This window comes from Symphalangus syndactylus, chromosome 22 (genome assembly GCF_028878055.3).
Source record: "Symphalangus syndactylus isolate Jambi chromosome 22, NHGRI_mSymSyn1-v2.1_pri, whole genome shotgun sequence".
NCBI lineage: Eukaryota > Metazoa > Chordata > Mammalia > Primates > Hylobatidae > Symphalangus > Symphalangus syndactylus.
Window position 1 is genome coordinate 9982251 of NC_072444.2, and position 23529 is coordinate 10005779.

At 44.5% G+C, this 23529-nt stretch overlaps 2 protein-coding genes and 1 long non-coding RNA gene across 12 annotated transcripts in view; 1 reads left to right on the forward strand and 2 right to left on the reverse strand.

The window, feature by feature from the left end:
* Positions 1-1578, reverse strand: part of STX12 (syntaxin 12) — a 56493-nt gene extending 54915 nt beyond the window's left edge. The window contains exon 1 of one of the 2 annotated variants that reach the window (XM_055261378.2): positions 1252-1578. In XM_055261378.2, coding sequence (XP_055117353.1) covers positions 1252-1369 — 118 coding nt within the window. In that variant the 5' untranslated portion in view covers positions 1370-1578. The remainder of the gene's footprint in view (positions 1-1251) is intronic. The other variant, XM_063631528.1, reaches the window with a different exon arrangement.
* LOC134735618 (uncharacterized) overlaps positions 1-13866 on the forward strand; it is a 290658-nt gene extending 276792 nt beyond the window's left edge. Inside the window, exon 2 of the long non-coding RNA XR_010118894.1 lies at positions 13798-13866. This is a non-coding gene — a long non-coding RNA (uncharacterized lncRNA). The remainder of the gene's footprint in view (positions 1-13797) is intronic.
* FAM76A (family with sequence similarity 76 member A) overlaps positions 11587-23529 on the reverse strand; it is a 40396-nt gene continuing 28453 nt past the window's right edge. For 7 of the 9 annotated variants that reach the window (XM_055261366.2, XM_055261363.2, XM_055261362.2 and 4 more), the window contains 3 exons: positions 20235-20370; positions 15093-15194; positions 11587-14218 (listed from right to left, as the gene is read on the reverse strand). In XM_055261366.2, coding sequence (XP_055117341.1) covers positions 14132-14218; positions 15093-15194; positions 20235-20370 — 325 coding nt within the window. In that variant the 3' untranslated portion in view covers positions 11587-14131. The other 2 variants (XM_063631507.1, XM_063631505.1) reach the window with 1 other exon arrangement.

Sequence of the window (23529 nt, forward strand, 5' to 3'; positions counted from 1 at the left end):
ATTAAAAATATTTAATTTTTTTAAATCAAAAAAATTAGGCTGGGCACAGTGGCTCACGCCTGTAATCCCAGCACTTTGGGAGGCTAAAGTGGGAGAAGTGCTTGTGCCCAGGGGTTTGAGACGAGCCTGGCCAACATAGCAAGACTTCATCTCTATAAAAAAGAAAAATTTAAAAAAATTTAAAAACGAAAGCAAAGTGATACTCTTTAAAATATAGAATAGAATTGTAATTCAGGACTAACTAGTTCTACCTATTAACAGAGTACGCCAAGCTCACAAAACAATAATAAACAACCAGGACGATGACCACCATTCTTTCCAAGTAAAGCTCCTGTTTATAAGGCTCCAAGACGATTTTCAAACACAAGAAACACTCTGTATTTGACTCATTCAGCTACAGTTTCACTCAGACCCTAATGGGGAGGAGGGAGTTTTAAGACAAGCAATAGCATTCTGAATTCCACCAACAACTCTACCATGCCTTACTCGCTATGTGGTCGTGGCTAAGTCTCTTAGCTTCCCTGTGTACCAGATTTGTTCAAGAGCAGCTAAGTAGGGAAGGAAAACAAAAGCCTTATCTGCCTGAAATCCAAAAATACACCCCAATTATTTGTTACAAAAGACAAAATAATATAAATTGAAATGCTGTTGGTGAATTCTCTTTATTAAAACAGAAGTCATCCCACCTCTCAGATACCAGTCATTGTGTCTGATTTCCGAATTTATTACAGGAAGAACTGTGTATGAAGTCACCCAAACACATGCACTCTCCACTTCCCTTAATTGAAAGTTGCTGATTTTCGAGGAGCCAGGGGCTGAGCAGAATGTAAACGTAAAGCCTCAATCAGTCCAAACTGGCCTAAGAGGAAAGCGAGGTGGGTGGGGAGGAAGGTGGGTGACAGGAGAAACTCGGCTGACCACTGCGCCAGGTCAACGCACTCACAGCTCTCGAGGTGACACACACTCCCCTTCCCACCCTCGGGCTGTCAAGTCGGCCGTTCTGGTCCCAGCACCGTGGCGGGGGCAGAACTCCAGAGAAGCAGCTCAAGCTTCAGCTGGGGCCGGGGACCCTCGGGCAACCCGGGCCTGACAGATTGGGGGACGGCAGCCCACCGCCCCCAGGGTGGACAGCCCGAGACAGCCCCAGGTGTGGCCTCGGCCGTAGCCCCAGCCTGGCCCTGCGTCCCGGCAGCCTCACCCAGGCCTGTCCCCGGGACAGCTCCCGCCCCCCAGCTCGGTACCCCGGCTCACTGGCTTGGCTGATCCGCTGGATGTTGCCGCTGCACGTCTGGATGATGCTGCTGAAGTCCCGGAGCTGGGGCCCCGAGGGCCCCGGGTTCCGGTACATGTCTAAGGGACCGTATGACATGACGAGGAGCTGAGACCTGCTCGCCCTACACCGCTCTCCTACCGGAAGCAGCCGCCAGCCGGGACCCGCAGGCTGACGGAGAAACCGGGAAGAGCAAGGGCGGGGAAGGAGCTGAGGCTGCGTGCGCACTAGCCCCGCCCTCAGGCGGCGCGCACGCGCCCTCCCCGCCCCGGTCCAAAGTGCGCAGGCGCCGCTGGGACTGGAGCTGGGACTGTATCTTAGAGACAGGACTCCCCGAGGCTTGGGGATGCAGGGCGGGGAGATGACGTCACCTAGTTGGGGCTGAGATTGGATGAGCTTGGGTGGAGGTGTTGTTTCTCGCCAGGGCACAGTGACAAGAGGCAAGAATTTTCGATTTGCATAAAACTGTACCAGATGATCTCAGCCCTTACATCCTATTCTGAGAATTCAGGCCCAAATATGGGAGAATTCAACGTTGAAACTCAGACCCGGAACCAAATCGTAACCCGAAATTCCTCTCTACTTCCATCCCCAGGGCTTTGGTAGTGTTTGGGGTTTCCAAACCACTTTGATTTCTCCCTCCACCCCTCTTCTAATCTAAACAATAAAATAATATTTATTGAGCACATACTATGTGTGAATCCTCACCGCAATTCACTTGTTCATAAGATTTTTCACAGCAGGGGACGATGCTCTATCTATATTTTTATCATTAGAACAGATAACGGAGAGTCGGTTTTTTAAATGTTGAAGTAAAGTAACTCATCAAAGTAAGCATTATTATTTTCCCTCTTACCGATGAGAAAATTAAGACCAGCGAGGTTAGTTCGCCTTGCTGGTTTGACTGCAAAACCCAAACGCTAAGCTGACTCTCTCCTCACCTTGCTACTTCTCTAAAATTCATTCTCATCTAAATCTTTCCCAAATGGCTCGTTCATCTATATCCCGAACCGGGATTTCTTGGAGAACTAGATTCCTAAAATTTAAAAATCATTCCCTTAAGTAATTTGGAATGCATGACCTCAATGTTCCCACAGAAGACTGCATTTTTGTAAGCCTATGTTAAAAGGAAAGGCATAGGATTTTGGTTTGGGAGGAGATCAAGATAGTGAGAAGTGAAGGGGAACTGGCTGCGTTTCCCGTGTTCTACACCCCACCCCACCCCACCCCACCCCAGCCTGCTTTGTAGTCTTTGGAAAATGCAAAGGCAGAAAGCTGCTTGCCTGAGTGAAAGGAGACCCAAAGTGAATGAGCCTGTATATGGCCTTAGGATTTTTTCTTTATTTTTTTGAGACAGGGTCCCGCTCTATCACGCAGGTTGGAGTGCAGTGGCACGATCTCTGCTCCCTGCAGCCTCCTTCTCCTGGGCTCAAGAGGTCCTACCACCTCAGCCTCCGAGTAGCTAGGATTACTAGGCGTGCGCCACCATGCCCAGCTAATTTTTATATTTTTTGTAGTGATGAGGTTTGGCCATGTTGTCCAGGCTGGTCTCAAACTCCTGGGCTCATGCAATCCACCCACCAGCCTTAGGTGTTTTTAAGGGTGACTATCTCTATTTTTCGTTGGAGAATTTATGAGAGCATTTTTTTCCTGTCTCTAGAAAGAGGCGGATGACATTTGGGGACTCTTGTTTTGGTTATTTTATTTTATTTTTGAGATGGAATCTTGCTCTGTTGCCCAGGCTGGAGTGCAGTGGCACAATCTTGGCTCAATGCAACCTCCGCCTCCTGAGTTCAAGCGATTCTCCTACCTCAGCCTCCCGAGTAGCTGTAATTACAGGCGCTGGCCACCACGCCCGGGTACTTTTTGTGTTTTTAGTAGAGATGGGGTTTCACCATGTTGGCCAGGCTGGTCTCGAACTCCTGACCTCAGGTGATCCGCCCACCTCGCCTTCCCAAAGTGTTGGGATTACAGGTGTGAGCCACCGCACCCAGCCTGTTTTGGTTATTATTATAAAACCTTACCGTTTCTTAGAATCTGTAGTTTTATGTCAAATCTTATAGCAAGTCATGTAAATTGCACTTTTGTACCTATATAATGATGGTACTGATGATTTTTTTCATTTACGTTTGACACTATTTAAAGTGAAGTTCAGTAAAGGCATTTTTCTTTTAGGAATTAAAAATATTATTTTCTTTCTCCATGTAAAATAAAAGTGGTTTTCAGGCTGGGCGCCGTGGCTCATGACTGGAATCCCAGCACTTTGGGGGACTGAGGCAGGCTGATCATTGCTTGAGCTCAGGAGTTCGAGACCAGCCTGGGCAAAATGGCGAAACCCTATCTCTACCAAAAATACCAAAATTAGCTGGGCATAGTGGCCTGAGCCTGTAGTCCCAGCTACTCGGGAGGCTGAGGCAGGAGTGTAGCTTAAGCCTGGGAGGCGGAGGTTGCAGGGAGCATCTCTCATAGCAGTAAATCTGTGCCTTGCAAATACTGGATGTCAAACAAATATTTATTGAATTAACACATGAATAATAAAAATAATAATTTTATCATTGCTTAAATGCCTCTTAGGTGCCAGGCAGTATGAACACATTTTGTATACATCATCAGTAATCTCCAAGATAAAGCCCATCTGATAAAAACCACCTGTAGTCAGACAAAGTTAAGTTTATTAACTTGCTGCTGCAAGGGAAACTGCACACCAAAGGAATCATGGAGCATGTCATAAAACACAGGAAGACAGTGAGTTATTCCAGGATTTGGGGGAAAGAAATGTAGATGAAATTTTAAAGAAGCAGTGTTTTGATAGCCCCCAAACACACCAGGCAATGTGTAAAGGGATTATTATCAGGCCCCAGCTAACAAGATCCTGTTTCCTTGGAAACCATGATGCCAAGATAAATGTGGAATGTTGTGTCTGGAAACCTCTCATCTGAAGCTCTGCACCTGCGTTAGAAATTGAGGCTGCTCTTCTGCATCAAAGTAACTGATCCTCCAGGTAAGAGTGGTATATTCCATTCTTACTGATCATTTGAGCAACAAATTTTCTAAAAATCTATGGCTTTAGAGAAAATGTCTGTCAGCTCTACATACTTTTGTTAATTAACGAAAGTAATCTTCATGGGTTTGCATCCATCAAGGCGATATTAGCTCCTTGGTACGGATAAAGAAACTGCAGATTCTGGGTACTTGCCTAATGTCATACAGCTTAACAGCCAGGATTCCCATGCACCTTCTGACCCAGCAATTCTACTCCTAACTGATATACTCAACTATATGTGTTCCAAAAATCAGGTATAGTTCATAGGAGCATTTTTAGGACCAAGCAGCATTTTTCTATACTTATTATTTTTTTTTTTTTTCAGAGACAGGCTGGGGTGCAGTGGCGTGATCTCGACTCACTGCAGCCTCAATCTCCCTGGCTCAAGCCATCTTCCTACCTCAGGCCTCCAAGTAGCTGGGACTACAGGCACGCACCACCACACCTGGCTAATTTTCATATTTTTTTGTAGAGATGTGGTCTTGCCATGTTGCCCAGGCTGGTCTCAAACTCCTGGGTTCAAGTGATTCACCGACCTCGGCCTCCCAAAGTGCTGGGATTACAGGAGTGAGCTATGACACCCAGCCCTTACATGTAATTTTTGTTGAGTTATAATTGATATACAATTGAATGCAGACATATTAAGTGTTCAGCTCAATGGATTTTGACACTTGTACACACCCATGTTACTTCCACACCCAAATAAAGAGATAGAACATTTTTATCATCACCCCAGAAAGTTTCCTTGGCTTATGCTCCTTTCTAATCCATTTCCCTCATCACTGGAAGTTACTAACTGATTTTTTTTTTTTTTTTTTTTTTTGAGACGGAGTCTCACTCTGTCGCCCAGGCTGGAGTGCAGTGGCACGATCTTGGCTCACTGCAACCTCCACCTCGTGGTTCAAGCGATTCTCCTGCCTCAGCCTCCTGAGTAGCTGTGAATACGGGCATGCGCCACCTTGTCCAGCTAATTTTTTTGTATTTTTAGTAGAGACAGGGTTTCACTATGTTGGTCAGGCTGGTCTCGAATGATCTACCCACCTCGGCCTCTCAAATGATCCGCCTGCCTCAGCCTCTCAAAGTGCTGGGATTACAGGCGTGAGCCACTGCACCTGGCCTTTACTTTCTGATTTTTATCACTACAGATTAGCTTTTTCTGCTCTTGGACTTCATATTTTATATATTCTTTAGTGTTTGGCTTTTTTCAATTAACACAGTGTTTTTGAGATTTATCCATGATGTTGCATATATCAGTAGTTTGGTCTTTTTTTATTACTGATTAGTATTTCCTCATACGAATATACTTACAGTTTGATTATCCATTCTCTTATTGATGGATGTTTGCATTGGTTCCAATTTGGTGTTATTATGAAGTTCATAGCAGGATTTATTTTTACTAGTTCCAAACTGGAAACACCTCGAATATCCATCAACAGAGGTTTGTATAAACAGATATTATAAAGCACAAAAATAAATGGCCTACTGCTGTGTGAACAACATAGGTGACCTCTTCCCAACAACGCCTAGCTAAAGAAGCCAGACACAAATTAGCTAGGCACAGTGATGCACGCCTGTAGTCCTAGCTACCTGCGAGATCAAGGTGAGAGGATCCTTGAGGCCAGGAGGTCAAGGCTGCAGTGAGCTATGATCGCACCACTGCACTCCAGCCTGGGCAACAGAGCGAGACCCTGTCTCTTAAAAAAAAAAAAAAAAGGCCAGGCGCGGTGGCTCACGCCTGTAATCCCAGCACTTTCGGAGGCAGAGGCGGGTGGATCACGAGGTCAGGAAATTGAGACCATCCTGGCTAACACGGTGAAACCCCATCTCTACTAAAAATACAAAAAAATTAGCTGGGCATGGTGGCGGGCACCTGTAGTCCCAGCTACTTGGGAGGCTGAGGCAGGAGAATGGCGTGAACCCGGGAGGCGGAGCTTGCAGTGAACCAAGATCACGCCACTGCACTACAGCCTGGGCGACAGAGCGAGACTCCATCTCAAAAAAAAAAAAAAAAAAAGGAGAAGAGGAAGCTAGACATAAAATGAGTACAATCTGTATCATTTCATCTTTATTAAGTTCAAAACTGGCCAAATTAAGTCTATGTTATTAAAAGTCAGAATAGGGCCAAGTGCAGTGGCTCATGTCTGTAATCCCAGCACTTTGGGAGGCCAAAACGATGGATCATTTGAGCTCAGGAGGTCAAGACTACCCTGGACAACATGGTGAAACCCTGTCTCTACAAAAAATACAAAAATTAGCTGGGCATGGTGGCACAGGCCTGTAGTCCCAGCTACTCGGGAGGCTGAGGTGGGAGGATGGCTTGCACCCGGGAGGCAGAGGTTGCAGTAAGCCAAGAGCATGAAGTATCACTATTACTATCAGTATGGTGAGCTCCCTGGGGACTGGTAGGGAGGAGTTAATGGGGAAATTCACTTAGGTTGCAAATAATACTGTATTAAAATTAGCACTCATCATATATTGCTGGTGGAGATGCAAAATGGTACCGTCACTTTGGAAAATAGTTTTACAGTCTCTTATACAGTTAAGAATAAATTTACCATACAACCCAGCAATTCAGCAGCTCCACTGCTATATATTTACCCAAGAATAATAAAAACACATTTCTATTAAAAGACCTGTATGCAAATGTTTACGGCAGCTTTATTCATAATAAGCAAAAACTGGAAGCAGCTCAAGTGTCCATCAACTGCTGAAGAGATAAACTGTGGTACATCCATACAGTGGAAAACTATTCAGCTATAAAAAGAAACTACTGAGACATGGAATAAATTACTGAGACATGCAAAAACACGGATGAATCTCAAACACATACGCTAAGTGAAAAATGTCAGATGCAAAAGGCCATATCCTATATGACTCCATTTATATGACATTCTCTTTTTTTTTTTTTTTTTTTGAGATGGAGTTTCACTCTTGTCGCCCAGGCTGGAGTGCAATAGCGTAATCTCGGCTCACTGCAACCTCTGCCTCCCAGGCTCAAGCGATTCTCCTGCCTCAGGCTCCCAAGTAGCTGGGATTACAGGCATGTGCCACCATGCCTGGCTCATTTTGTATTTTTAGTAGAGATGGGGGTTTCACCATGTTGGTCAGGCTGGTCTTGAACTCCTGGCCTCACGTGATCCACCCACCTTGGCCTCCCAAAGTGTTAGGATTACAGGCATGAGCCACCACACCTGGCTACATGACATTCTCGAAAAGGCAAAGCTATAGGAATATAAATCAGATTAGTGGTTGCATAAAGGCTGGTGTGGAGGGAAGGGCACCAAAGGACACAAGGGAACTTTTGGGGTTGATGAATATGTTCCATATCTTGATTATGTTGGTGATTACACAGCTGCATACACTTGTCAAAACTCATTGTGCACTGAGGGTTATTTTTGTGTATGCCAATTTTATACACACACATACTTAAATGGCACTCTAGAAATCGACGCAATAAAGTGGCATATATGAGGTGGGTAATGTGGAGTTGAAAAAGAGATATAAAAGTTGTGGGTTGCAATAATGGTCTGATGGCCTAGAAGTGACATAGGAATAAAGTGACTTCGGAAGCAAAAAAACAAGTAAACATACATGTTCATTCTAATTTATCCCTCTATCACCTTCCTTCTTAGGAAACATAAAATGTTGATTCTGTAGAAGTCATAGATGATAACAGCTTACAAAATTGAGTGCATACTATGTGCCAAGCACTGTTCTAAAGACTTCTACATGTAGCTGGGCATAGTGGTTTGTGCCTGTAGTCCCAGCTTCTTGAGAGGCTGAGGTAGGAAGATTGCTTGAGTCTAAGAGTTTGAGGCTGCAGTGAACTGTGATCATGCCACTGCACTCTAGCTTGAGCAACAGAGCGAGATCTGAGTCTTTTTTTTTTTTTTTCTTGAGACAGAGTCTCCCTCTGTCACCAGGCTGGAGTGCAGTGGCGCGATCTGGGCTCACTGCAACCTCTGACTCTCTGGTTCAAGCGATTCTCCTGCCTCAGGTTCCTGAGTAGCTGGGATCACAGGCATGTGCCACCACGCCCAGCTAATTTTTGTGGTTTTAGTAGAGATGGGGTTTCACTATGTTGGCCAGGATGGTCTCAATCTCCTGACCTGGTGATCCGCCTGCCTCAGCCTCCTAGAGTGCTGGGATTACAGACATGAAACGCCGTGCCTGGCTGAGATCTGACTCTGGAAAAAAAAAAAAAAAAAAGACTTCTATATGTATTATTTAATCCTCACAACAACTCTAAGGTAAGTAGAGACAGGAAGGTCTCTACTTCAGGCAGCCTGACATCATAGCACCACACGGTCTCACTTTTCAAATACGGTTGATAATTTGCTGGAGGGACAGCCTGGCAAGCCCTGGTAGTCGGAGACATCATGGATTCCAGTAATAGCTAAGAAGTATGAACTACTTTCCCCCAAAAGGTCATTTTTATTGCTATCTTCAAAATCCAGAGGTTCACACAGTCGTTACTCAATCCTACTGACCGAAAGTCGACGTGGTAGCCAGCCTCCAGGTGGACCCTCAATATCATCTTCTAGAATTAATGCACCTGGGCAGTCTTTTCCCACATTGAAGTCTCAGTAACTTGACCTCTGTAACCAACAGGATATTGCAGAAATGATGGAGTGTGATGTCTGAAGGTAGGACATAAAGGACATTACAGCTTGCTGTCTCCGATCTGGTTTAGTTCCGAAACCCATCCCCTCTGTGGCAGGTTGTATTTTATAAGATGGTCACAGCGCAATAGCCTCCACCTCATACACTCTTCTGCTTTGTTGTCCTCTGTCCAGTGAAACGGCTGTTTATGCAAAGTGACCTCCAAATGCCGAAGGAGCTGAGGAGCCAAAGAAGGAGGCAGACAAATCCAATTTGTCAGTATTGGTTGATTGACTGAGGGAACTTACAGACAGAAGCATGGTCTTGGGCAGCCACAAGACAGGTAGATTTCTGTGCTGTTACTCCCCAGACCCAAAGCTTATATACCATAGTGAATAGGTGTACATGTTCTAGGAAGCCAGTTAATTCAAGGCACTCCTCCAGGACAGGCAGAAGTGCCATGTGCATCGTAGACTATAATTTGTGCAATTAACATCAAGGCTGACATGTTCTTACACCAGGGATAGTAAATAAAGTAGAAACCAGCTAATTTTTGTATTTTTAGTAGAGATGGGGTTTCGCCGTGTTGGCCAGGCTGCTCTTGAACTCCTGACCTCGTGATCTGCCCACCTCGGCCTCCCAGAGTGCTGGGATTACAGGCGTGAGCCACCGCTCCTGGACTGTTTATACTATTTTCTTACCCTACAGCGGTTTCAAAGGCTGAGGAAATGAGTCAATTAAGATAATTCACACAATAAAGGTAGTCATAAACATAGCCTACAAAACAGGCAGGGCATGGTGGCTTACGCCTGTAAGCTTGCAGTGAGCTGAGATTGCACCACTGCACTCCAGCCTGGGTGACAGAGTGAGACTCCATCTCAAAAACCAAAAAAAAACCCAAATACAAAAACAGGCTGGGCACAGTGGCTCATGCCTGAAATCCTAGCATTTTGGGAGGCCAAGGCAGGTGGATCACCTGAGGTCAGAAGTTCGAGACCAGCTTGGCCAACATGGCATAACCCTGTCTCTACTAAAAATACAAAAATTAGCTGGGCATGGTGGCACATGCCTATAATCCCAGCTACTCAGGAGGTTGAGGCACAATAATCACTTGAACCCAGCAGGCAGAGGTTGCAGTGAGCCGAGATCGCACCACTGCACTCGAGCCTGGGTGACAGAGCAAGAGTCTGTCTCAAAAACAAAACAAAACAAAACAAAACAAAAACAACCATAGCCTACATAATAAAAGTATCTTCAACTTATTCTGAGAAAATTAGCTTTGAGTTTATAGAATGACAGGATGTAACAGTGAGTGTCTGAAAGGCACTTCTCATTTTAAAACCTGCTGGCTCTAGGGTTTCAAAGGGATGCATTCCTCCCCTTCTGAGATGACATTTCAAAAAGCTTTCACTCATACTTCATGCAGATTCATTCTGTACTATATTTTGAATAATAATAATAAAAATCAAGGAATATTTGGCTGGGCGAGGTGGCTCACACCTGGGTAATCCCAGCTCTTTGGGAGGCCAAGGCGAGAGGATCACTAGAGTCCAGGAGTTCAAGACCAGTCTGGGCAACATACTGAGACCTCATCTCTACAAAAAATAAACAAAATTAGCCAGGAATGGTGGTACACGCCTGTAGTCCAAACTACTTGGAAGGCTGAGGTGGAAGGATCTATTGAGCCTGGGAGGTCAAAGGGGCAGTGAGCTGAGATCCCACCACTGTACTCTGGCCTAAGTGACAGAGAGACTGTCTCAAAAAATTTTTTTTGGCCAGGTGCAGTGGCTCACGCCTGTAATCCCAGCACTTTGGGAGGCTGAGGCGGGCGGATTATCTGAGGTCAGGAGTTTGACACCAGCCTGGCCGACATGGTGAAATCCCGTCTCTACTAAAAACACAAAAAAATTAGCTGAATGTGGTGGTGTGCACCTGTAGTTCCAGCTACTTGGGAGGCTGAGGCTGGAGAATCACTTGATCCCGGAAGGCAGAGGTTGCAGTGAGCCGAGATCATGCCACTGCACTCCAGCCTGGGTGACAGAGCATGACTCCATTTAAAAAAAAAAAGTTTTTTTTAAATCAAGGAACAATGGTGGTGTGGTGGTGTCCAATATTCCACTAAATGGAAGCCCCATAAGTACAATAACTTGGTTTTGTCACTGCTGTAACTGCACTGCCTAGCACAGTGCATATCACAACATGAGCACTTACACTGGGTAAACAGAATCACCAAGAGGCTGGGTGTGGTAGCTCATGCCTGTAATCCTAGCACTTTGGGAGGCTGAGGTGGGCGGATGGCTTGAGCCCAGGAGTTGGTGACCAGCCTGGATGGCAAAACCCTATCTTTACAAAAAATACAAAAATTAGCTGGGTATGGTCTGTAGTCCCAGCTACTGGGGAGGCTGAGGTGGGAGAATCCCCAAGAAGTCAGGGCTACAGTGATCCACTTGCCACTGCACTCCAGCCTGGATGACTGAGTGAGACTCTGTCTCAAAACAGTCATAGAAGAGAGAAAGAATGAGTTTATTCTCTAATGGATGGGAAATTCCCAATTAGCAGTTAGGCTTTTAATTTTTTAAGTCTATAAGCAAGACAAACTTTTCTAGGCTGAAGGGGATAACGGGGTATGTCTACTGGTAAATCAGCAAGAAATAAAAACAAAATCCAACAATTACACTTGAGTCAATATGAATTTTTATTAACACACATTTGTCAAAGTCTGTACAAACCAAAAACATTCCTGTGTTTTAAAATGTCCATTATTACAAACATACAAAGAAACAAAAGGTGTTACCAAAAGTTAGCTACTCCATTTCATGGTAAAACAGTGTCATGATTTTTAAAAATCAAAATTTCAAGACTGAGGTTTCTTCTTTCCCTTTTTGGAACTTATGGAAAGTTAGAAAATGTGTGAATTTGCTTTATATTAAATGCCAAGACCTTAAAAAAAGATTTATTATAAAACTAAGTATGTTTTTATATTGTCATACATCATGTAACAGAATTTCAGTCCTTAAAATAAAAAAAAAAACCCCTATCTGTCATTTCCCCCTAATTTTTCTCCCATAGTCAATGCAAATGCATCTGAAAAATATTATGACAGTTTATCTTTACCTAAAAGCTTCTCATTCAAGAACTTTACAAAACTATTTAGCACTGCCATTTCCCTTGCTTAGAAGGGAAAATTATATCCCCTAGTAGGGTGATATATAAGCGACATGGTCCACTGTATCCGTTATCAGAAGGAAACCACCATTTCCACATCTCTGTCCAATTATGTGCAGGACTGCATTTATGAGAATGCTATCACAAATTATAGAGCATCTGCTTCCAGGAAACGCCTAGAAGTTAAATTGAGTACTATAATTTTTTGGTAGACTGAGGTACAAATGTTATCTGCCCTCATGATTATTTCGAACTCTAGTGCCCCCTGCATCAATGATTCTAGGGTAGTTGGTTTCGTTGTTTCACAGCACACGACACACCCTAATTCCTTTCACAAACATCACACAGAGGACCTGAGAGTATGCCTAGAAATGTCAATCTATCCCCTTTCCTGGAAAAGTAAATCCATATTCCTACAGGGTTAAGAAGGGAAGATAGGCAGGGCACACATAACTCTGGTTGAGGCAAAGCACTTCTGAGAAGCACCTGTTTTCAATACAGATCCATGAAAAGCAGGGAGTGTATGGGCTCGGGTGGGTGAGGAGTGGGGAGAAGGTATAGTGATACCACTTTTCCCAGTCAGACTCAAGAGTCCTTACTAGAGCAGCTCATGCTGACCCCAAAAAATGCTCTGTAGTTCAAATATTATTCCTTTTTTTTTTTTTTTTTGAGACAGAGTCTCATTCCATTGCCCAGGCTGCAGTGCAGTGTTGCGATTTCAGCTCATTGCAACCTCTGCCTCCCAGGTTCGAGCAGTTCTTCTGCCTCAGCCTCTTGGGTAGCTGGGATTACAGATGCGTGCCACCAGGCCCAGCTAATTTTTGTATTTTTTTTTTAGTACAGATGGGGTTTTACCATGTTGGCCAGGATGGTCTCAAACTCCTAACCTCAAATGATCCACCCGCCTTGGCCTCCCAAATTGCTGGTATTACAGGTGTGAGCCACCATGCCCGACCATATTATTCAATTTTTAATCTGTTCATTCATGTAAAAAAAAGTTCTCTGACAGCAGCCCAGTATGACAACTGATATAAGCAAATAAAGGATTTTATTTTTTAAAGAAGTGGCAGTGTGAGAATTTAAAATCAATCACATAAAACAATCAGGAAAAGGGTGGGGAGAGAAGTGTCCAGTACAACCTGGACAAACTTGCTTTCTGCCCTTACTTAAAAAGACAGACGGTTCAAATCTTTGCTACCTCCCTTAAGTATCTCCATAAATGCTCTTCCAAGAAATCCTCCAAAAGGCACTTAGCTCCGTACTTATGCATTGAATTGTTTCACCTTAGCAATCAGTTTTTAAGACTCCAAGGTAACAAGAAAGAAAAGATCTGATTCTTTTACTAAAAGCTAGTGAATAGGACTGTTTTTTTTCAAGAGTCATCACTTTTACAAGAACTAGCTAAGACTACCATTATTCCTTTATCAAGAAAAAGCTTCTTTTTTAAAAAATAAATAAAACTCTGGCTATACATAGTACAAAGTTCATACATAATACATCTGGAAAAAAACCCAAGAGTATACCCTGAAGCAAAAGGTTTATTGGAGAGAGAAAGCCTCTTCCATTATACCAAGTCTGAAGGTGGCAGTTTTCAAAGTTCAGAGGGTGGCAGTGATATATAATTAATGCCAAACTGTTTGCTCATGGGTATGGCAGGATGCAATGATGGACCAAAAAAAAAAAAAAAAAAAAAATTCATTCTGCACATTACACTGAGCAGTGACCACCACAAAAAAAAAAAAAAAAAAAAAAAAAAAAAAAAAAAAAAAAAAGAATAGAACCAAAAGAGAGAGACGAGGAAGAAGAAAAAGAAAAGTCCTAATAGTGAGAGAAAGAGAGCGAGCTTGAAATCCCAAACACTCAAGCATGCAGTCTAACACAGCACAAACCAGGTGTTTCCATTCAGCCCACTGCAATCGCACAAAGAAGGATAACTGTAACAAAATAGAGATTTCTTAAGAAAGCTTGCAATTCCCACAGAACAGCCAGCTCTCCAACCCTAACCCTGGACAACTCCATTTGCTGTTGCTAGGGAGCCTCCTTGAGGTCTGTCATGGAGAGGTTATAGCTCCTGACTTCTCTGACTTCTTGCTCTTGGACAAAGCAGCTGCCTGCTTCAGGAGCTCTCGGTTTTTGGCCTAAAGAAAAAAAAAATCAGTGCAAGGAGGATGTTTCAAACAGGATATAATCTATTTTTCATGCAGAATAAGTGCAGATGCTAAGGCAGACAATGTGGAGGGTCAGAAAGAGATGACCAATTCTAGAGGTGGAAAACAACAGGAAGCTCTAGGACTTGAAACTTGGTTCAGGAAAAAAAAGTATTTGCCAGAGGTTAATCGGTGCACCTCAATCTCTTGGGACCCACTGTTACAAAGGGATGCTTTATGCAATACAAACTGTGAAGTGACTTCATGAGCTGGATAAACAGAATCTATAATTCAGACATCTGGAATCACATCTGGTTTATTCAAAAATCAAAGAACATACTTAATAATTCTACTGTTTTTGAGGGGAAAAGATCAGAACACATCCAAGAGCGAAACAATACAAAGTATCTATAGGCTGGGCATGGTGGCTCACGCCTGTAATCCTAGCACTTTGTGAGGTTGAGGTGGGAGGACTGCTTGAAGCCAGGAGTTCAAGACTAGCCCAGGCAATATAGCAAGAGCCCATCTCTACAAAAAAATTAAGAAATAAATTAGTAGGGTATGGTGGTATATGGCTGTGGTCTTCACTACTTGGAAGGTTGAGGTGGGAGGATCACCTGAGCCTGGGCGGTTGAGGCTGCAGTGAGCCATGATCGTGCCACTGCCCTCCAGCCTGGGCGACAGACAGAGAACCTGTCTCAAAAAAACAAAAACAAAAACCAAAAAAAAAACTAAAAGGGTGATCTAACATGATTTGTTAATACTTTGAGAAAAAAATAAATCTAAGAGATGATCACTTAAAATAGAATCACCTAGGTATACCAGGTAGGTACACAATTTTAGCACATAAAATAAGCAGAGTCACCTGCAGTTGTTCTGTGACTTCTTTGTGGGTTTTCTCCATCTGGTTCATTTTGGCTCTCATCTGCGATTCCTGGTACTGAAAATCAGCCTTCAACTCTGTAATCTGAGGGAAACAAGGCAGAGTAACCAGAAGAAATTTCTGTGCAATAAAAAAAAATTGCTTTCAGAGACCTAAATGGTCACCCAAATCAATGAAATCCAGGGCTCTCCTGTAGATCCGTATCTAAATCAAAGCCAGGGAATTCCACACCCTCTTTTTCTCTAAAGCTTTCCTGAAAATTACACAAAGTCCTGAACTAACATTTCTGAATATTTGAGAATAATAGTTGCTACCAATTACTGAACTTTTACTATGTTGCAGAAAAACTGATTATATTACTTCAGTAGTTCTTTTTTTTTTTTTTTGAGACGGAGTCTTGCTGTGTCACCCAGGCTGGAGTGCAGTGGTGCGATCTCGGCTCACTGCAAGCTCCGCCTCCCGGGTTCAGGCCATTCTCCTGCCTCAGCCTCCCGAGGAGCTGGGACTACAGGCGCCCGCCAACACGCCCGGCTAATTTTTTTTTGTATTTTTAGTAGAGACAGGGTTTCATACTTCGGTAGTTCTTTATGATAACATTGTGAGAGTAGTAGTCCCATTTTTTTTTTTTTTGAGACGGAGTCTCGCTCTGTCGCCCAGGCTAGAGTGCAGTGGCGCAATCTCGGCTCACTGCAAGCTCCGCCTCCCGGGTTCACGCCATTCTCCTGCCTCAGCCTCTCCGAGTAGCTGGGACTACAGGCGCCCGCCACCGCGCCCGGCTAATTTTTTGTATTTTTAGTAGAGACGGGGTTTCACCGTGGTCTCGATCTCCTGACCTCGTGATCCGCCCGCCTCGGCCTCCCAAAGTGCTGGGATTACAAGCGTGAGCCACCGCGCCCGGCAGTAGTCCCATTTTATAGAGGAGAAAACTGATCTTTAGAAAGGGTTAAGGAATGTGGCCAAGATCATATACAGAGTTAGAAAGGGGCAGAGCTAGATTTCAAACCCCAGACCCCCTTCCGTTGACTGCTATTCAAGGAAATTCTAAATCAGAGGTGATGTGTGAGCTGAGCTTTGAGATGTATTAACAATAGGCATATAAGGTGAGCAGGAGGGCAACCAAGCAGAGAACAGTATAGGCACAGGCAGATAAATGTGAGATAACAGAGATTATTTGAATGGCTGATGAGGTTGGAGAGATGGGCAGGCATTATGCTGAAGAGCCTGTATTCCAAGCTTCCTGAAAGCTTTGGGAAACAATCTGCTTTTGCTCCTTTAAAAACCCTAACTCTGGGCCAGGCGTGGTGGCTCATGTCTGTAATCCCAGCACTTTGGGAGATCAAAAGGGTGGAATACTTGAGCTCAGGAGTTTGAGACCAACATGGGCAACATGGTGAAACCCCATGTCTACAAAAAAAAAAAAAAAAAAAGACAAAAATTAAAATAGCTGGGTGTGGTGGTGTGCGCCTGCAGTCCCAGCTACTTAGAGGACGGAGGTGGGAGGATCGCTTGAGCCAGGGAGGTTGAGTTTACAGTGAGCTGAGATTGCACCACTGCCCAACAGCCTGGGCAACAGAGCAAGACCCTGTCTCAAAAAAACAAAAATAATAAATAAATAAAAACTCTCTCTGAAAAGCAGTAGAAACAAGTGTTCATCTTGTCCCTGTTTTACAAAAATCCTTTTATGTGCCATTCTGATCTAGTCCATGGGGAGAATCTACTTGGGCCATTTTCACTTGACAGTCATGTAGTTATGTGGAAAGAACACAGATCTCTTCCCATGAATTTCCACCTTCCTAGCAGGAGAAAGCATAGCACAGTAGAAAGAAGAGCAGAGTCAGAAAGACTTCCAGTCCCTTGTTCTGCCATTTACTAGCTGTGTGGTTTGGACATATTAACCTCTTTGGGTCTGTTTCCTCATCTGTAAAATGAGGTAGAAATTAGATGAATGCAAGTAAGGAATTTACATCAATGCCTTACCTATTCAGAATGAATCACCGCATTCTGAACTTGGCACAAAACAACATAAAGAGCCAGGCGAGGAGATCAGAAACCCCTAAGAAGAAAAATCCTGGAGGCATTCTTCATCTATGAAATGATTATAACAATTCCCACCTCAAAGGCTTTTTTTTTTTATTTGAGATGGAGTCTTGCTCTGTAGCCCAGGCTGGAGCGCAGTGGCGCGATCTTGGCTCACTGCAAGCTCCGCCTGCCTGGTTCACGCCATTCTCCTGCCTCAGCCTCCCGAGTAGCTGGGACTACAGGCGCCCGCCACCACGCCCAGCTAATTTTTTTGTATTTTTAGTAGAGACAGGGTTTCACCGTGTTAGCCAGGACGGTCTTGATCTCCTGACCTTGTGATCCACCCGCCTTGGCCTCGCAAGTGCTGGGATTACAGGCATGTGGCACCAAGCCCGGCCTCAAAGGCTTATTATAAGAATAAATGGGCCAGGCGTGGTACCTCATGCCTGTAATCCCAGCACTTTGGGAGGCCGAGGTAGGCGGGTCACTTGAGGTCAGGAGTTCAAGACCAGCCCGGCCAACGTGGTGAGACCCCCCATCTCTATGAAAAATACAAAAATTAGCTGGCTGTGGTGCCACGTGCCTGTAATCCGAGCTACTCGGGAGGCTGAGGCAGGAGAATCACTTGAACCCAGGGAGGCAGAGGTTGCAGTGAGCAGAGATTGCACCACTGCACTCCAGCTTGGGTGACAGAGTAAGACCCCGCCTCAATCAAAAACAAAAACAAAAATCAGCCAGGTGGGTGGTGCACGCCTGTAGTCCCAGCTAGCTATTCAGGAGGCTGAGGCACAAGAATCACTTAAACCCAGGAGTCAGAGGTTGCAGTGAACTATTGCACCACTGCACTCCAGCCTGGGTGACAGAGCAAGACTCTGTCTCAAAAAAAAAAAAAAAAAAAAAAAAAAGAATAAATGAGTTAATACATATAAAGCACTTAAAACAGAGCTAGGCACGAAGTTAGCATCCAATAAAAGTTAGCTATTATTATTATGATATTAAGGCAAAATGCGATATTCTTTTTTGTTTGTTTTTGGAGACAGGGTCTGGCTCTGTCACCCACAGGTTGGAGTGCAGTGGTATGATCACTGCTCACCACAGCCTTGACCTCGCAGGCTGAGGTGATCCTCCCACCTTAGCCTCCCAAGCAGCTAGGACCATAGGTGCACACCATCAAGCCCTGCTAATTTTTGTATTTTTTGCAGAGATGTTTCACCAATGGCCCAGGCTGGTCTTGAATTCCTGGGCTCAAGCAATCTGCCTGCCTCAGCCTCCCAAAGTGTTGGGATTACAGGTGTGAGCCACTGTGCCCAGCCTAAAAATGAGACACTATTTAGAAAACCTGAAAACAAGACAACAGACATGAATCAGGGTAAGAATGTAAAAAGGAAGATAACTTTAGACCATGATGAGACTGGTCTTATTCTAAAGATATTAATGTGAAGATATTAAAAATATAAGATAGAAGATATTCTGATGTGAAAATAAAATATTAACACCAAGGCCGGGCACAGTGGCTCATGCCTGTAATCCCAACACTTTGGGAGGATGAGGCAGGCAGATCACTTGAGATCAGGAGTTCAAGACCAGCCTGTCCAACATGGCGAAACCCCATCTCTACTGAAAATAGAAAAATTAGCCAGGCATGGTGGCAGGCACCTTGGGAGGCTGAGGTAGGAGAATCGCTTGAACTTAGGAGGCAGAGGTTGCAGTGAGCCTGGGCGACAGAGACTCTGTCTCAAAAAACAAAAAAAGAAAAAAAGAGTATTAATACTGAAGATAAACTAAGATATTAAAATATTAACATATTAAAGATGGGTCACTTAGTAAGAGTTGTCAGCAGTGGAAGTACAGTCACATAAGAGTCACGGCAGAAGGCCCACATGAACACTGTTCAGGGAAGAGGAAGAACTGTCCCATCAACTTTGAGTATTATTGTCCCACAGACACGGCCATCCCCATGAGAAGAGAAAGAGACATTAGGTTCCTTTAGCCGGACAGCATTGAACATTCCAGTTACATAACTACCTCCTCTCGTCCCAACTGTATGCTTATTCATTTATTTTTATTCATTTATTTATTTATTTATTTATTTATTTTTTGAGACAGAGTCTCGCTCTTTCGCCCAGGCCGGACTGCAGTGGTGCTATCTAGGCTCACTGCAAGCTCCGCCTCCCGGGTTCACGCCATTCTCCTGCCTCAGCCTCTCGAGTAGCTGGGACTACAGGCGCCCGCCACGCCCGGCTAATTTTTTGTATTTTTAGTAGAGACAAAGTTTCACTGTGTTAGCCAGGATGGTCTCGATCTCCTGACCTCGTGATCCACCCGCCTCGGCCTCCCAAAGTGTTGGAATTACAGGCGTGAGCCGCCGCGCCCGGCCGACTCTATGCTTATTCAGCACCTTCTGATTACAGCCTCTCCAGGTAGCTCATGCCAAGAACAGTGTGCTGTTACATGCTCCGCTGTGAACTGAGATGTGAACACTGGTTTTTTTATACATTGTCTCTGTAAGCTCAGTTAACAAATGTCCTCTCTGAGGCCAGGGGCAATGGCTCACGTCTGTAATCCTAGCACTTTGGGAGGCTGAGGTGGAAGGATCACTTAAGACCAGGAGTTCAAGACCAGTCTGGGCAACATAATAAGACCATGCCTCTACAAAAAATTTTAAAAATTGGCCGGGTACAGTGGCACATGCCTGTAGTCCAAGCTACTCAGGGGGCTGAGATGGGAGGATTGCCTGAGCCTGGAAGGTAGAGGCTGCAGTAGCCATGATTGTGCCACTGCACTCCAGCCAGGGTGACACAGCTGAGACCCTGTCTCAAAAACAAAACAAAACAATAAACAAAATGTCCTCTTTGAGAAGTGGAAGCTGCAAGTGCTGAGAAAAATCAGTTTTCTGAGCCCAACTGACTGGACTAATGCCATCCCAAGAGTCATCTTGGCAGACAGCCAGCCTCTCCCCAGGATATCCCAACCTTGACACAGGCTCTCAAAGTGTCAATGTTAAGTACCCCACACGCATCAGTTAAAAAGGGTTATTATCATGTCCCATACCACATATCTCACCCTCGCGTCATTCTGGTCAGAGAGGAATTAACTAAACCATACCTTCTTCTCTTTCTCTAAAATCATTTGATCCTTTTGATGCAACATCTTCTTCAGGGTAGCCACTTCTTCCTTCAGTTGGGCAATGATGACAAAGTGGTCAGTGCCTGGTGAGTCCAAAGCCAGGTCTGGGGAGAAGCTAAATTTAAAAACCAGGGGAAAATACTTTAACTTGGATGGACAAACTTTTCTCTACCTGAGGATGCATCCTAGACCACTTGACTGCAAGCTCCTAAAGGGCAGGAATCCTAGCATCAAGCACATTGCACCACACATGCTGGGCTCAACGGCACTTGCTGAGCTGAACTGCAGAGGTAAGGTGGCCATCAGACAACTCTACGAACCAAAGCCACAACCTGGCAGCATCCCTGCAGCATCTTCTCACACGTTTAGGATTGAAATAAATGCCACATCCCGGCCGGGCGCAGTGGCTCACACTTGTAATCCCAGCACTTTGGGAGGCCGAGGCGGGCAGATCATGAGGTCAGGAGATCGAGACCACAGTGAAACCCTGTCTCTACTAAAAATACAAAAAAATTAGCTGGGCGTGGTGGCGGGCGCCTGTAGTCCCAGCTACTCGGAGAGGCTGAGGCAGGAGAATGGTGTGAACCCGGGAGGTGGAGCTTGCAGTGAGCCGAGATTGCGCCACTGCACTCCAGCCTGGGCGACAGAGCGAGACTCCGTCTCAAAAAAAAAAAAGCCACATCCCAAGAGCCAAGGATACTGTTTCAGGTTCCTTAAAGATCCCCAATGATGTACTAGAAAAACCATCCTGATTTTTGTGATTAGATAAATTCCTTAGAATTCCAGATAAATTGTAAACTGTGAGCTCATGCATTTTTCTTTAATGCTCCCCTCAGAGCGCGTCTTTCAGGTCCTTGTCTTCTGTCCCTAAGCACCGCAATGCAGTCAGTGTATCTGCTGAGAAGCTGCTGGATTCCCACCCAGGGGCAGTCAGTTCTTCTTCAAAAAAGATGAAACAGGAAGGAAGCCAGCTTCCCCTACACTACAAATGGCCTGCAGACTGTCACTTCCAATATCAGGAATTCTGTAACATTGCGTTAGGAAAGGAACAAAGAGGTGGCAAACTCCAGAGTCACACAACAACTTGGGCGTTCAACAGATTCCTCCCAATAACAGCATCAGAGCACTCTATTTTGTCAAAGTGCCAGGTGGACTCTATGTCCTTTTAGCAGAGCCTCTTAAGAAGGGACAGTTTTAGGCCGGGCTCGGTGGCTCACGCCTGTAATTCCAGCATTTTGGGAGGCCAAGGCAGGCGGATCACCAGACGTCGGGAGTTTGAGACCAGCCTGACCAACATGGAGAAACCCCATCTCTACTAAAAATAAAAAATTAGCCGGGCGTGGTGGCACATGCCTGTAATCCCAGCTACTCGGGAGGCTGAGACAGGACAATTGCTTGAACCTGGGAGGCAGAGGTTGCAGTGAGCCAAGATTGCACCATTGCACTCCAGCCTGGGCAACAGGGCAACAAGAGTGAAACTCCGTCTCAAAAAAAAAAAAAAAAAAAAAAAAGAAGGGACAGTTTCAGGAAATCTGCAAAACCCCAAAATTATATGTACAATCTTGTCTACACATATAATGGGTGGTTTTTAGAGTGAGGATCCATGGCTTTCAATGGCCAGTCAGAAGTGCTTCAGACTCAAAACAAGTTAAGGAATCACTGCCAAGAGGGTCAAATCCTGTTCTCTAGAGAGTTCCCCAAGAACGCTCTTTACTTTTCCCAGGACGATCTTTAAAGTAAAACACAAACCTGTTTTTCCTAAGCAGACACTGGAAGACTCATTCTCAACTCCCTATATATAGCAACAACTCACTGTTCTTATATCCTAAACCACATCTAATAGCCAACATTTCCCACACAGGAAGAAACTCCAAATAGCAAGCCTAACCAGTGGACAAACTACCTCACAGTTACCAAGTCAAACATTTCTATGGCTAGGATGGGAAGACATAAATAATCGACAAGAATATTCCTACCCTCCTCTCAGTTTACATGAAGCATATGAGAAGACTGTCAGAGGAAGAATGAATCAATGATCTCATAACTAATGAATGGATGGAATTACTGCATAACAAAAATAAATGCAAAATCATAAAACAAGGCGTGCAGGAGAAAGTACTGAAAGGACCTATTACAGTCTCCACTAGTTTCAGATCTGGAAGCACCCTTAGAGCTGCAGTCTCACATCTGTTTCAATACCTGCTAAGGACCTGTCTTTCTTCAACCGATAGGCTATTTAAACCCATAACTAGAGTAATGAGCTAATGTAACTTTTTGCTGTCCCCAAACCTCTTAATGCCCTACGCTTTCTGCTTCTTGTGAGAGGATTCCCCCCATACCAATAAACAGTTGACAACACCCATCCTTTCTATCCTGTGTTAGGGACTGACCTCACTAACTCTCTCTTTTTTTTCTTTTTTTCTTTTTGAGACAGAGTTTCTCACTCTTGTTGCCTAGGCTGGAGCGCAATGGCACGATCTCGGCTCACCACAACCTCCAGCTCACCACAACCTCTGCCTCCTGGGTTCAAGTGATTCTCCCGCCTTAGCCTCTCGAGTAGCTGGGATTACAGGCATGCGCCACCATGCCTGGCTAATTTTTGTGGTTTTAGTAGAGACGGGGTTTCTCCATGTTGGTCAGGCTGGTCTCGAACTCCCGACCTCAGGCGATCCACCCACCTTGGCCTCCCAAAGTGCTGGGATTACAGGCGTGAGCCACCGTGCCCAGCCCTCACTAACTCTCTAATTCCTGGTTCAGTAAGAACTGCTAGAAATGAAAAAAGATGGCTAGGGTAACAAGGCAGGAAAACCAGTCTCTCTCCTAATGGCTGCAATGACAGGCAACTACTACTTCTCCAGAAAAATTGTCTTTTACAAAAGCTCATAATGTACGAACAATTTTCTTGGGTTGAGCCAAAGCCTGCCTCTCTATAACCCTACGTATTGGTCCTGCGTCTGTCCTCAAAGACTATACAGATTAAGTCTAATCTTTCAGGCACATTTCAGAGGCAGAATAAAATGAAACTACAAGTTAAAGAAAAGAATGTCCTTTAGAAACAATAAACCACAAGCTGTGTCTGAGTGCCACCAGCTGTTGTGGCTGCTTTTTTGATTGCTATGGAACAATAAACAAACATGATTAAACAGTAGCCAGTGTATTTTCTAGAGGAAGGAAAACTAGAAATTAACTTAGATTTTCCTAAAATTGAAAAGTTTTCGTTACAATTTCAACAAACAAATTAGGACATATTCAGACAGAGACTGTGGATTTTGCA